This window comes from Saccharomycopsis crataegensis, assembly GCF_037102585.1.
Source record: "Saccharomycopsis crataegensis DNA, jcf7180000000084, whole genome shotgun sequence".
NCBI lineage: Eukaryota > Fungi > Ascomycota > Saccharomycetes > Ascoideales > Saccharomycopsidaceae > Saccharomycopsis > Saccharomycopsis crataegensis.
In genome coordinates, this window is record NW_027043829.1 from 116,616 (window position 1) to 130,324 (window position 13,709).

A 13,709-nucleotide genomic window follows, 5' to 3' on the forward strand; every position below is an offset into this window, starting at 1 on the left:
TGACACGAATTCAAAAGTAGACATCGAAGCACATGTGGCGCAGTGGTAGCGCAGCAGATTGCAAATCTGTTGGTCCTTAGTTCGAGCCTGAGTATGTGCTTCCATTTCAATAATACCAAGTCAATTGGATAAAGTTTTTTTTTGTTTTTACTCATTATTATCAATAAACTTTTTTGGTGCTTATTGTAACGTGAATGTACATATTATTTCTATTTTTTGTCCTATAGGTTGAAAGCATACAAAAAGCAACATGTATAAAGTACTCAAAATTCGGAACTATGAAACGTTAAGTTCATCAAGTCAAGTAGCCCACATTTATTAAAAACATGTTTTCGGTTTTAGAAGAAATCATATTCTTATCTATAATTCAAATTCCTCATTAAGCTCATCGATATCATCTAAACTTTCATAGGCTTCAGATAATTCATTTTCATCAAAATTTTCGTCATCATCATCTAGCCTTGGTCTTTCTATCGATAAAAATTCTGATCCAGAAGCCAATGAATCGGTACGTTCAATATGTGATCCTTGTAACTCACCCTCCTCGTAGGCACTGTCATCTATATCCTCATTCTCATTACCAATATCATCTTCCTCATTTCTGGCAAGTATTGCTCCTTCATCAATATCATTGTAAGGTTGACACCATAAAACTGGCTCAGAGCAACGTAAACACCTCCAATAGTCAACAAGATCTTCGTTCTTTTTTGTCATTTTAATTATTTTTAAAGTTGCGAGAGTCTGATGATGAGACGGCTTGTGACGCTGAAGCTTCTCTAAGATACATAGATAACTGTAAACATGGCCACAATTAGTAATATACGGATTGGTTATTGGATTGGAATCGACGGTTGGTCCAGTTTTAGATTCATAGCATATAGCACATTGAGATTGCGGTAACCAATCAAGTGTTTTGACAACATTCTGCTCAATATCATCACTATCCTGATCTCCTAAAGCTTCCTCAAGTGACTCATAATTATCATTAAAATGTTTTCCATTAAAAAAATCACTGATCATTTTGAAACCCTTGAAAGATGAACGCTTCTTCTTTGATGCCATTTGTGGTTTTCTTTTACTAATTTTCAAAAAAATTGGCAATAAAAACATCACAAATTCAATGAGAGTATTCCATAGAATTTGCCGGTTTTGAAACTCATAATTGACATTTCCTTTTACCATTTTTTCGAAATCTAAAGAACTGATTTTTGTTTTAATGTTCAATAACTGGAATTTCAAGCTGTTATATTTCCCATCAATAAGAAACTTGACAAAATTTACTAAGTTTAGGATCTTTAGAGCTCGAAGAGAGTACACAATAAACTGCTTTGCATACTTTGATAATATTGATCTCGACTCTTCATTATCATCGTCATCTTCATCCAAGGCAAAAATGTATGACGAGAGTTTCTCGGATAGGTAATCGCCAAACACAAACAATATATAGTATAAGGCTTTAATTGAACGTGACAATCTCTCATTTTTATTATTAACAAGGGAAAGATTCAGTAGATGGAATCCATATGTGTTTGAATTATCCCAAAGAGTATATTTAAATAATAGTGATTTAAGGATCAATTGGATTTCTGATGAATGTGCCGATAAGAGAGATTTATTGAACTTTGATAGCGACGATGATATTTGATTGAATAATAAGGAGTATATTTCTTTATCTAGAAGTATCGAGTCTAACTGAGCAACTCTGGACATAATTGAAGTGGTATATTGAAGTGTATATGGTGATAATATATAATTGATAGTAAAGTACATAAAAATATAGGAAAAAAACAGTCAGAAAGTGAAATGAAAGAGTGATCTGGGTAACCCGAGACGATCGTCACCAACCATGGTCAAAAACCGAAGAATATAGCAGATGGTGTTCAAGAAGCATAAGATAATGCAAAGTTCTTAGTTGCTAAAGTATTTATTATAGCGTCTGACGACTAACTCATTTAGGGTATGGCCTTGTTCACGGCCAATCCTTTGTTCATGGGTATAGTAAGCACCAATGCCTGTAGCAAGGGCGAAGATTGGATCGAGAGTTCTATAGACAGGTTAGTTTCCCCTATTTGTTCAATAATTTTTCACAACAGCATAGTTTACATACTTGGATAGAAGGTACTTGTAGGCCATTATTGGGTTATTAGATGTTTTTTTTGTGTGTGTCAGTCATGTACTGTGGGATCTATATGCTTTTCCCACTTTCTATAGATAAATATGGGGGGAAAGAAAATTTGAAATAATTGGGGTATCGACAGGAGTGCGTTTAGTTACCGATTTTGGACTTCTCAACATTGATTAGATATTCTACCAATGATTCCAAAGATGTGCTCTGGAAAAGTGTCGTTGAGTCTGGATAATAATTAACAATTGTTTAGTACTATTATTTTTATAATCATGCTTTGCTGACTGATATTATTCGTGGTACTGATTGCGGAAGAAATCACCATTTGAAGCAAAATTGAGACTGCTATTCTACTATCTACTATAAAGAACTAAAAATACACCATAAAATCAGCCCAAAAACCAGGCCAATTTCTGAAAAAGAAGCATTATTTTACATGATTTTGATTTTTCAATAACGGTTGTGAAAAATAATCGACCATCCATCCAACATGTTTTGTGATGACATCTCAAAAAAACAAAAAAAAAAATCAGATTTTAGATCAAGGTTGATCAACAAAGTGACAATAAAGAATATACAAAATGAGTTAAAAAGAGCTGAATCCAAAAAAAGAAAAGCCCCACGCGGGGCTCGAACCCGCAACCTTTCGATAACATAGGTTGTTGTTAAGAGTCGAATGCACTACCGATTGTGCTAGCGAGGCTGATAATATTTTATTATTAAAAAAACTGAGTAGCAGAATTCCATAAAATACCAGGGCACAAAACCCATCCGTACACCAGCCATACAGAGCATGAAATCACTACTTGATCTCTTGGGTTTACACTCTTACGGTGTTACCTGATTATGGGTTTGAAAAAAAATATATACCAAGGGGCATTATAAGGGTGACTAAATTAACAAAAGCATAGCAGAACCATGTCTACAGAAGCTCTTGTATCTCATTTAGCATCAGTTTATTCTGACTTATCAATCGACGCCACTGCCAAAGTTGATGTTCCTTTGATTGAATCTTATATCATCTCTCTTAAATCAACATCGCTTAACCCAGAAATAATTGAAGTCATTAGCTTCTTGTTTTATGTAATCAATAATCCAAACTATCATACCATCAGTGATGAATCAGATTGTTTGATCGAATTGTTATCGTCATTGTTATTGAGTTTGTCATTGACCGAGGTGATTGAAATCTTTGATAATTTGAATAATTTTGACTTTAATTCAATTCTCCAGATCTGCCTAGATCAAACAGCATCTCATGCCAAAATCCAACAATTAGCAATTGACTTGCTAACAAAGTCAACCGCGCTTGAAATTAGGAAAATCAGCCATCATGTCATAGTTAGAGTTTTCAAGATATTTTCATCTTTTGAAACACCTTTAAATGTTGTGAACTCCATCGATAAATTCTTCAATCATGTATTATACCTATCTATATCTGATCATACTATTTTTAACGATACATTCACGATTCATAACATCGAAACTTTACTTTCCATGAGATCTACGACCCATTCACCGGTTTTAACCGTTAGATTGATTGATTTGTTAATCAAAATGTTTGAAAAATTCCCACAGATCATGATATCAAACAAGACTATGTTTGCCAATCTTTATATTTTCGAGGAAAAAAGCTTTTTGGAGAACGATGATTTCTTTTATCTCAACAAGCTTATCAATTTACATTCATCGATATTTTCTAACAATTATGATCATCTATTAGACCTGCTGGCTTCCAATAACAAAATATCAAACGAGTACGTTGCGGAGAAATTTAAAAATCAGTTGAGATATATATTCCAACTATATTCATTGAGTAATGATGACACAATGATATATTCGGTGAACGAGCTCATTGAATTTTATTCAGTTTTTTCCAGGTTTGACGAGGCCAAGTTTTTAGCTTTTTCTGAAAAGTATCAGATTATCACCCAATATTCAATTAATAGCTTATCGAATGCAAGTAATGTGTTACTATTAGCCTCAATTAACCCAAAGGTATTATTATCATTTGATCTATCAGGACTTTCATTGACAAATAAATCTCTTCCAATCTTCATCAATTATATATCATACGAAGACACTTTTGAGGTCATTAGATCCAGTTCCCAGTTATCATTGTCGGCAATTTCCAACTTAACTTTGGAGAATACCTTTGAAATAATGTATGAAATGGCGCGGTTCTCATATTCTGCAAAGTACTTGCTCAAAGAACTACCAGTATTGGTTCATAATCACTTAGTCTCTGCTAACATTAATGATAGGGAAAATATAATGGTCAAGAGAAATTTCCGTTTGAACCAATTGAAGATTGAAATTTTGGCTGAATTGGTAAAGAATGATGCAACCAAAGACGAAACATTGCTATCTTTATTGAAGACTGAAAAGAATAAATTGGCTAGTGGTGATATTTATTCGGATACGGTTCAAGCTGCAGTGGGTAGTAAGACAAGTTGAGAACCATAATAATAATAATAATAATCCCTTACATGCTATTGATTTTTCCTCAAGTAGATATCTTTTCTTCTATCCTTAATCGTATCCTCTTCTTCAAGCTCATCGTCCAACTCATTTAAAACATCATATTTTGGGCCCCAGGTTTCAATAGTTCCTCTATCTGTTCCACAATAGTAAGCTTCCTCATTTCTAACAATGCAAGTATATCTGAAATTTATATCTTGTGGTGATTGGATATTCTTCTGTAATGTTTTCATTAATTTGCCATCGTTGAGATCGAACACTAACAATTTTTCCAGTGCTGGATAAATAACATGTTGCTTATTGATTATAGGATCCATTGATCGCAAATAATGGTTTTTTAAGCTAAATTGTTCAATATTGGTCCTTCGTCTCTTTTTTTTCTGGGCTAATTTGCCATCTTTTTCGCTATTGTTGACTTTTACAAGATCGTCTACTCTATTTTCGTGTAATTTCCAATGCTTCATCTTGTTGTCTAATCCAACAGAGACAATACTTGATCCATCATTAGTCCAGCATAATCCATTCACCGCTTTGGAATGACCCGCACCTCGCCACAGAATCTTAGTCATATCATTTGACAATCGATAAATACAACTGTCACTTTTTCTAATATCCCAAACCTTTAACTCTCCAACATTATTCCCAGTGGCAAGAATATTATCATAGATTGGGTTCCATTTTATTGTGATATTTGAACTATGATCTTGTAATTTCTTGTCGAATAAATAACTAGCCAACGTCATAGTTTTCAAATCAAGTAATTTAATGTAACTTTCCCCTTGTGATGCGATTGCTAGTAGACCATGTTTTAATGTTTGACTGAAGTCAATTGAATAAACCTGTCCCAGCTTCGAAGTATCAATTGTAGAGTATAATGTTGATGGGGTCATTTTTGTGTTGTCAAAACTGTACAATAACTTCAATTCCATGGAGTCCCAAATTTTTATACTCTTGTCATAAGATGATGATACGAACATCCCTGTATCAAACGGCCACCATTTCACTTGGGAGATTCCAAATCCATGGCCTGATATATTCCCTCGGTGTCGGTTGGTTTCTTCATTGAACTGAGAGGAAATTTCTCCAATCTCCAACACTTCGTTACCATTACCATCGCTATTATCGCTGGTTTCATTTATGTTCCATATTTTAATTCCCCCATTATTGGAGCCACTAATCATATATTCTTTTTCTATTCCATCCAAATCCATGGAATTAACAATGCTAGAGTTCGGGGTTTGGTTAGGAAATACTCGATAATGATATTTCATATGATGATGCAAGATAAGCAAATCGTTATTCAAATCATTCAAAGAGTCCAATTTATCCTGCCGATTGCTCGAGTTGATCATAGATTCCCGGAGAATCTTCAATTTGTTGATGTTTAAGTTCTCATTCAATTCATTATAACTTATAAGGTTGCTAAAGATTGATGATTTATCGAGTGACACTGTTTGTGTTGGACGGATAGAAATGGAAGGATCTAGTCGTCTTTGGAGTAAAAAATCATGATGGGTCATTATACATTTGATTGTTGAATTGTTGACATTGGGTCGAGCTTAAGATAACCTTATGAAGGTAAGATTGATGATATAGAGTCTTCGACTTTCGCAAATCTTCGATGATGATCCAATGCTGCGGGTCGTTATTTCATAATTACCCAATAGACAAAGAAACGAATCCAAGTAAAAAAGCACAAATATTCACACATTCTATTCATTAATATCTAGATAATACAGAGGGAAGAAAAAACAAAAAACAAAACAAAAGCTATCACTTAAATATTCACAACACAAAGAATAAAACCAAAAACAAAAATAAAAATGAATAATAATTATCGAGGAAAATGTGCAACGACACAGTTAAGAAGTTTTAACAGCAGTTGTCATGTAATAATAAAAGAATGATAATAAAGGATAACAGAACAAATGAATGAAAAATAACAGCAGGAAAAAAATATAGCCAACTTTTTTTTTTTTTTTTTTTTCTAATTCTATCAATTATAATAAACAACGAAACGATATAGACATTTAAAAACCACGCTCAAAGAACACAATGATTATTTTCTATTCGTTAATATAGTCTTTGATCAAGTTAACCTTTTCTTCAAATGTTACATCTTCACCAATCAAGAAATACAAAAAACTATCATTTGTGGAAACAATTTCACCCAACGAGATGAACTGCTTGGCATTAATGATCCCCAAATTTCTTAATTTCCTCAAGAAATCATTAGCATCATCAAGGTTTTTCCGTCTTGCAAGTAGCACCATCATCAAACTATTCATTTGATTAGTGGTATTGCCGTAATTTACCATATCAAGAGGAATACCATTAAGAGTACCTGGCGGGCCGCTACCATTTCCAAGAGCAGTTTGTGCTTCTCCAACATCAGTATCCTGAGGAGAGTTACCGGCAACATTATGCGGGCCAGAATTATTCATCACACTGTTAGGATTGACCCCAGTAGGGTTAACTGAAGTTCCGGATCCATTAGTATGCGAGGGCATGGATGTTGGTGCGCCACTCATCATGGAAAAGCTTCCTCCAGGAAACATTTCCGCACCACCAATACTATTGCCATTGCTATTTGGGAAGTAAACGCCACCATTGTTCAAACTCCAAACCGTGTCCAAAAATGATAGTGATCTTCTAGTCCCACTGCTGACGCTGCTATTTCGGTGCATAGAGTTTCTGAGCCTAATGTATGAGTTTGGATCAAATCCTGGGACAGGATACGGAATACTTGCAGGATTATTTGGATTGGTGGTAATTCCCGAATTGCTTTCGTTCTGATCAGAAGATTCATGGCCAGGTTCCGATTCCGAGCCACCGACTTTTTTTGATTTATCGGCAGTAGGGGTTTCTTCAGAACCTTCATCATGTACAACAGCTCCGTGGGTATTTTCGTCATCAGGAGAGGCACTATCAATTTTTTCCTCAGATTTTTCATTAGATTTATCTTGAGAGATAGAATAACGGTTTGAAATTAAGCTAGAGATCGATGGAGGTTTCCCACCATTTAATATGTTATTCACTGATGCAGAACTGGATATCTGGGGTTGAGAAGTTGCCAGAGCTTGCTGTAACCCCGGTTCTGTGGAAGGGGGGACCAGTGGATTACCCATACTTCTCAAAGGATTAGGTTGGTACGGCATGGATATGAAACCTTCGAAATATTGATTATTAGGGCCCAGAGGAGGAGGTGGTGGAGGAGGAGGAGGAGGAGGCGGTGGCGGTGGAGCATGTGGTAGTGGAGGTGGTGGAGCAGAATGATGATGAATATGATGATGTTGATGATGTTGATGATGCGAAGGGTAAGTAGCATAATTACCATTTTGAGAAGGATAGACTTGTGGTAAAGGTATTTGTGGCATTGGAGGAATTGGACGGGGATGAAGAGCTGCTCCATTAGCGGTTGGTGGAGCAGTATTACTATGTAGTTGTGAAGAATCTGAAATGGTTGGAGTGGTAATTTTTGTTGAGGAAGGTGGTTGACTTGAACTAGAATATAAAGGCATCATATCTATCTGATGAGGATTATAAATTGGGATATTTTCCTCATTCAATTCATCATTTTCTAATGTGTTGCCATCTTCATCAAGGTTAGTGGTTTCTTCGATAGTTTTCATGATTTCTTCGACGCTGGCTGGCCTAAACACTTTTCTCAAACTTAGGTTCTTGAAAATGTCGCTGCACTTTATATTTTCATAATTTGTGTCAATAAAAAATTCCACAGAATGCAAATAAATGTAGTGACAGCCTCCAGAGATATACCTTCGAATACTATTCCAAGATAGCCCTGAATAAACTCCACTGGCGGATTTTTTCTTCAAATCATCAACTTTTGGGATATTTGCGAGATATAGTTTACCTTCAGCGACCGACCACATTACCATACTTTCATTCAACATCAATTTTTTGAAACCTAGTATTTCGTTATTGATTTGTTTTAGCTTTTCTCTCAACTTTTTGATTTGAAATTTATTCATCTCCCACTGATCAGGAAACAACACTTTGAGCTCGTCCTGAATCTTTCTAAAACCGGAATTTGTGAAGCTATTACTGGCTTCAATTCTATGTCCTTTGTTCTTGACCAATAGCCGGCTGAACTCGTTTGTCATTTTCACGGTCCACCGCTTATACATTGTCGGCTCACCCCGATCTCTTTTTCTGTTTGGTCTGACCAGTTTGGATATTGGAGATATGAAAGAATCCGTGGTATGTGAGGTATTACTGATTGAAGAATCGGCAGGAGACGCGTCGCCGCTGGTGTTTCTATTGAGGGGTTGATGTTGGTTTGATGGCACCGTTAGCCCATGATCGTGGTTTACAGATCTTGACGAGTCGGAAGTATCGGTCATTGAGAACAGAATGGAGTATCTTGGCTGTTGTTGCTGTGACGAGGTGAAAAAAAAAAAATGGCGATTCAACTTGGGCGATGCAGGAGCAGTATGACTCTGAGTAAGGAATATTCACAATGCCAGAAGAAGATTAAAGGATGATCTTTATCAAATAACGAGTGGATAACAGAGAAGCTTTAATGATTATTTGTCAACGATGGATGGTTAGAATTAGTCTTGATAAATCCCATAACAGGATTAGGATAAGAAACTTTCCTGTATCAGTTTATATTCTTTTCAATAATGGTAATAATAATAATTTGGATCTCTTGCAAACAAAGAAAAAAAAAACACGGACACCAGCGAGCGTTGGATTTTGGACAGATGAAGATTTAATTCCTGGTGGTTGTTTGGTTGTTTGGTTGGTTGGCTGATCTTGATCTGATTTGGCGGCCGTTGAAGATTCTTCTTTTCTTTTCTTTTTTTCCCGGTTTTTTTTTTATGTCACATTTTCCCCGATACCCCCCCAGATCCCTCTGTACCTTTTATTATGCGTGGTGATTTTTACCTCATTTTCCCGTCTTACAGATAGATAGATAGATCCCTGATAAAACACGTTGTTCTTCCGTGGAAACTCAACCAACCAAACTAAAGCAAATAACACCGAAAAATAGAAAATAGAAAATAGAAATTAGAAAATAGAAAATAGAAAATAGAAAATAGAAAATAGAAAATAGATACGAAGAAGAAGAAGAAGAAGAAGAAGAAGAAGTCTCTAATCGATCATAAAAATTGCCTACAAATAACAAATGAAACAGAAAAAAAACAAAACAGCACAGTAGTCTAAAACATATCATTATTGATATTACCTCCCCCAGCATAGCTCCATCCTTCAAATTGTTGTTGAATTGATCCACTCAAATGATCATTCACTACCGAATCCAAAGGAACCTCATTGGTGAACTCGCTATCAAAATTGTGGGTGTCAAACGCGTTGAACACTAACGGTTTGAAAGGAGCGGTGTATTCTTTATTATTGAGTTTGACCCAATCAACATCCATAAAGAATGGATGCTGTTTCAACTCAATCGATCCATTGGTTCCAAGTCTTTTCCCAGGATCTCGATTCAAAATTCTCTCCAAGAAATCCTTGGCATGAGAATCAAAAATTTCCGGGAATTTAAGAGGGCTTCCAAGGATCTTCTTATACATAGTAGAAACGTCCTCATCGTAGAACGGCGGTAAACCAGTCAACATTTCATATAGTAGGATCCCAAGCGTCCACCAATCAACCGATCTGGTATACCCTTGGCCAAGTAACAACTCCGGAGCTAAATACTCGGGAGTGCCACAAAAAGTATCGGTTCTATCATCCTTTCCCATATCCATTTTACAAAGCCCGAAATCACATAAGGCAATGTGTCCTTGATAATCGATTAAAATATTTTCTGGTTTCAAATCCCGATAAATCACATCAAAATTATGAAGATGTTCGATCGCCAGTAGTAACTCACAAACGTAAAGCCGCGATCGTCCAAGACTAAATCGTCCTTCTTTTTGTAAATGATGGAATAATTCTCCTCCGCTGATATATGGCAACACAAAGTATAGTTTATCAGGACTTTGGAATGCGAATTTAAGCGACACGATGAACGGATTGTTTACTTCAGCCAACACATTACGTTCGGCAAGGGTGTGACCCACCTCAAATTTCGCCACAATAGGGGCTTTTCTAATACTTTTCAAAGCATAAACTCTTTTGGTATCTTTTTTCCTGACCTGCATCACTTTTCCAAATGAGCCTTTGCCAATGACTTTTAACAAGTCGAAATCGTGCATGGCCAAATGGGTGTTTGAGGCGTTAGGTTTGTAATGGATGGAGATACGAACGCTCCCTGAGTTGTTAAGAGTTCTTATAGACATTGGTGACTGGAGCAGTAACCATTCATGGTCCAAAATGATGGTTTCCTCAGAATAATTAAGATTAACCTTGATAGTTCCAATCAAAATATCCTGGGATGGTGTTGCAGGGTTGACAAGAGAACGGAAATTCGTAGGGATTAAAGCGTTAGGGATCTTGATAAGTAACTGGATCACCATTACACTATTGCTATTGACATCAAAATATGAGATCTCATCAAACTTTGGATTGGCCATTTTCCCGCCAGTGGGTTGCACCAACGAAACATTCTTATCCAACTCTACCGTGGCATAAACCAATGGATTCCTAACACTTTCCTCGTTAGCCATGATCGATACCACGGCAGGCAAACACTGGGTAACAATCTCTCCGGGGATGAACTGTTGATTTGGGAAGTTCTGCGACGCACGGATAAGGTTCCTGCCAATACTTTGCAAATCACAATCAATTCCACAACTGGCAATCCTATCAAGAATAAACTCATTATAAACTGGGTCAAATGGAAGCCTAAGATCTTGAGTTTCGTGGAGAATGATAGAAAGCCGTCCAGATCTGAGCGAGCTTGGATTGTTTACATTGTTGCTTGAATCACTACGGGGTTGCGACCTTGATGTAGGAGACACAGGGGAACTATTGGCAGAAGTGGGGGAAACAGTAGGAGAAATGGAAAATGATGAGATTTTGGATGGCAGGACTTTTTTTTTATGGGTTTGTAGTTTCTTCTTCCACGATAACATTGTTACTGAGTTAAGGTCATCGAAGGTGGGATGGATGGATGGATCACTCGATAATAAGATGCTCGGAGAACAAGGGCAAACAACACCCAAGATTAAGATTCTAACGAGTGTCTCTAAAACAATGGAAGGGAATTATTTTTATTATTATTTTTATTATTTTCACGTACGGAAGTCAGTCTATGATGAATGGCCGTTGCTATCTAATAAATGAACCAATTTTTAGGGAGACAAACTCAGGAAAAAAAAAAATAAAAAAACAAAACAAAAAAAACAATGACAGGAAACAACCCAAGATCTATGAGCCCTAACAATAGTAATAACTGTAATAAATATGATGATGATGATAATGAAAAATACGGGTGGGGATGGAAAAGGTAAGGAAATACAAGCAAAGATTAGAAAAAGATTACTATGAACCGTCGGCGGTCGGAGATTTTGTGTGCACCACCAGGCTGGGTGGGACATCGGAGATTGATAACGAGGCTCACCAACTAACCTTAGCATCACCCATAATGGATTAGTTCTCTTCGGTCCCTTCACCCCCAAATGTTGTAAGCAAAAAAGAAGAGCATCCTTTTCCCCATCTACTAAGGTTTCCTTGGTATTTCATATCGAGAGTCTCACCAAATTACTGAATTTCCTCAACTCACCAGCTTCAGAAATGTAATTCTTAGAAACATCCAATACTTGCAAGTTCTCCAAATACCCCAAGTTTCCAATCCTCAGAATCCTGTTGTTGTTAAGAATTAATTTTTTAAGCTTGCTTGATTTCTGCAAATTTTCAATTTTTTCAATGCGATTACTCTCCAAACACAACTCCTTCAAGTTACTCAACCCATCAACCCCTTCAATATTCTCAATCCCTTGATCAATCAACTCCAAATACTCGAGTTTTTTAAGATGTTGTAGGCATTTCATCAGTGCCATTCCTTCTTTGGTATTTCTAAACGATACCCGTTCTAGTTTGGGTAATGATCTACAGATTTTTTCAAAATCAGTGAGTTTGCCAATGGTCCATACTAGTTCCCGCAAATTCCTTAGACTATCCCATTTCCAACCCTCTGCATCAGGGGTTCCCGATGATTCAAGATATACCAAAGATTGGATATCAATGTTACCGATCATGACGGTTCCTTGGTCGCCAGGGAATTCCCTGAACCAACTAGCTTGTGCATCAAGGATCGTCAACCGTTGCAACTTGGGGAAATATTTCGAATTCACATCGTTCAAAGTGAACGTAGGTCTAATACTAAAGGTAATCTTCAAACTTTCAAGGTTCGGATACCCTACCCATTGTTTCCCTACCAAATTTCCAAAACTCAACCGTCCTTCAAATGATTTCAATTGCGGGAAATGATAATCATGGGGTTTAAACCTCGTCAGTAACGTCAGGACTCCTCTTGTAAGCACCAATTTTTCTAAACTATCATTATCGCCACAAATCGGCAAATCTTCTTCCCACGGGATCTCAATCTCCACCAATGAACGAGCTAAACAGAGTCTTTTATCTGTGCTTAATTTTTTCAAATACCGTAGATCTGTTAAAACTTTTGACACTTGACTCAATGATGTCCTATCACATTTATTGATCCCCGCCTCCTTGATGTATTTTTCCAATCTTTTCAATTTATCCAACTCTTTGGTCGAGATAACCACATTGCTCAACCTAATACGCAAATCATCAGAACCAATATTTATAAACTCAATTTCAGTTTCGTCATCGGATATTTCAACCGTCTCAAAAATCACCAGCTTGATGCATTCTAATAACCCATGCTGGTCATGAAAAATCGGGTACAAATCGATTAAAACTCGGAAATCGGTGAATTCAAATATACGATGCAAGATTTCTCTAGGAAGTTCATTCATCGACAATTTCCTCTTCTCTCTTTTCTATTTTCTCTTCTCTCTTTTCGATTTTTTCCCTTTTTTTTTCCTCTCTACAATTATTGCGCGACAAATTCCATGATGGAATCAATAATTGTTGTTTTTGATTGATCTTTAATTAAATCTACTAGATATATATGTCTGGGTATTTCAGTATTGAGACAAATACATTAAGGATAATAATAAATCTACACAAATAAGTTATCATGAAAAAA

General features: G+C 36.3%; 6 protein-coding genes across 6 annotated transcripts; 1 reads left to right on the forward strand and 5 right to left on the reverse strand. All coding sequences in view use genetic code 12, as the record gives it.

Annotated features, from left to right (window-relative positions):
- Positions 1-360: 360 nt before the first annotated feature.
- Positions 361-1,710, reverse strand: PEX2 (ubiquitin-protein ligase peroxin 2; the record flags this gene model as incomplete). Its single annotated transcript, XM_064996669.1, has 1 exon — positions 361-1,710. The coding sequence occupies one exon, from the start codon at positions 1,708-1,710 to the stop codon at positions 361-363; it is 1,350 nt and encodes a 449-aa protein (XP_064852741.1).
- A 1,333-nt stretch (positions 1,711-3,043) lies between these two features.
- Positions 3,044-4,582, forward strand: DASC09_030710 (uncharacterized protein; the record flags this gene model as incomplete). Its single annotated transcript, XM_064996670.1, has 1 exon — positions 3,044-4,582. The coding sequence occupies one exon, from the start codon at positions 3,044-3,046 to the stop codon at positions 4,580-4,582; it is 1,539 nt and encodes a 512-aa protein (XP_064852742.1).
- Positions 4,583-4,617: 35 nt separating this feature from the next.
- RAD28 (Rad28p) lies at positions 4,618-6,126 on the reverse strand (the record flags this gene model as incomplete). Its single annotated transcript, XM_064996671.1, has 1 exon — positions 4,618-6,126. The coding sequence occupies one exon, from the start codon at positions 6,124-6,126 to the stop codon at positions 4,618-4,620; it is 1,509 nt and encodes a 502-aa protein (XP_064852743.1).
- Positions 6,127-6,672: 546 nt separating this feature from the next.
- On the reverse strand, positions 6,673-8,970 carry DASC09_030730 (uncharacterized protein; the record flags this gene model as incomplete). The annotated part of the gene is made up of 1 exon (XM_064996672.1): positions 6,673-8,970. One exon carries the CDS (start codon positions 8,968-8,970, stop codon positions 6,673-6,675), a length of 2,298 nt encoding a protein of 765 aa, XP_064852744.1.
- Positions 8,971-9,792: 822 nt separating this feature from the next.
- On the reverse strand, positions 9,793-11,607 carry DASC09_030740 (serine/threonine-protein kinase; the record flags this gene model as incomplete). Its single annotated transcript, XM_064996673.1, has 1 exon — positions 9,793-11,607. One exon carries the CDS (start codon positions 11,605-11,607, stop codon positions 9,793-9,795), a length of 1,815 nt encoding a protein of 604 aa, XP_064852745.1.
- A 606-nt stretch (positions 11,608-12,213) lies between these two features.
- DASC09_030750 (uncharacterized protein) lies at positions 12,214-13,476 on the reverse strand (the record flags this gene model as incomplete). The annotated part of the gene is made up of 1 exon (XM_064996674.1): positions 12,214-13,476. One exon carries the CDS (start codon positions 13,474-13,476, stop codon positions 12,214-12,216), a length of 1,263 nt encoding a protein of 420 aa, XP_064852746.1.
- Between the last annotated feature and the right edge of the window lie 233 nt (positions 13,477-13,709).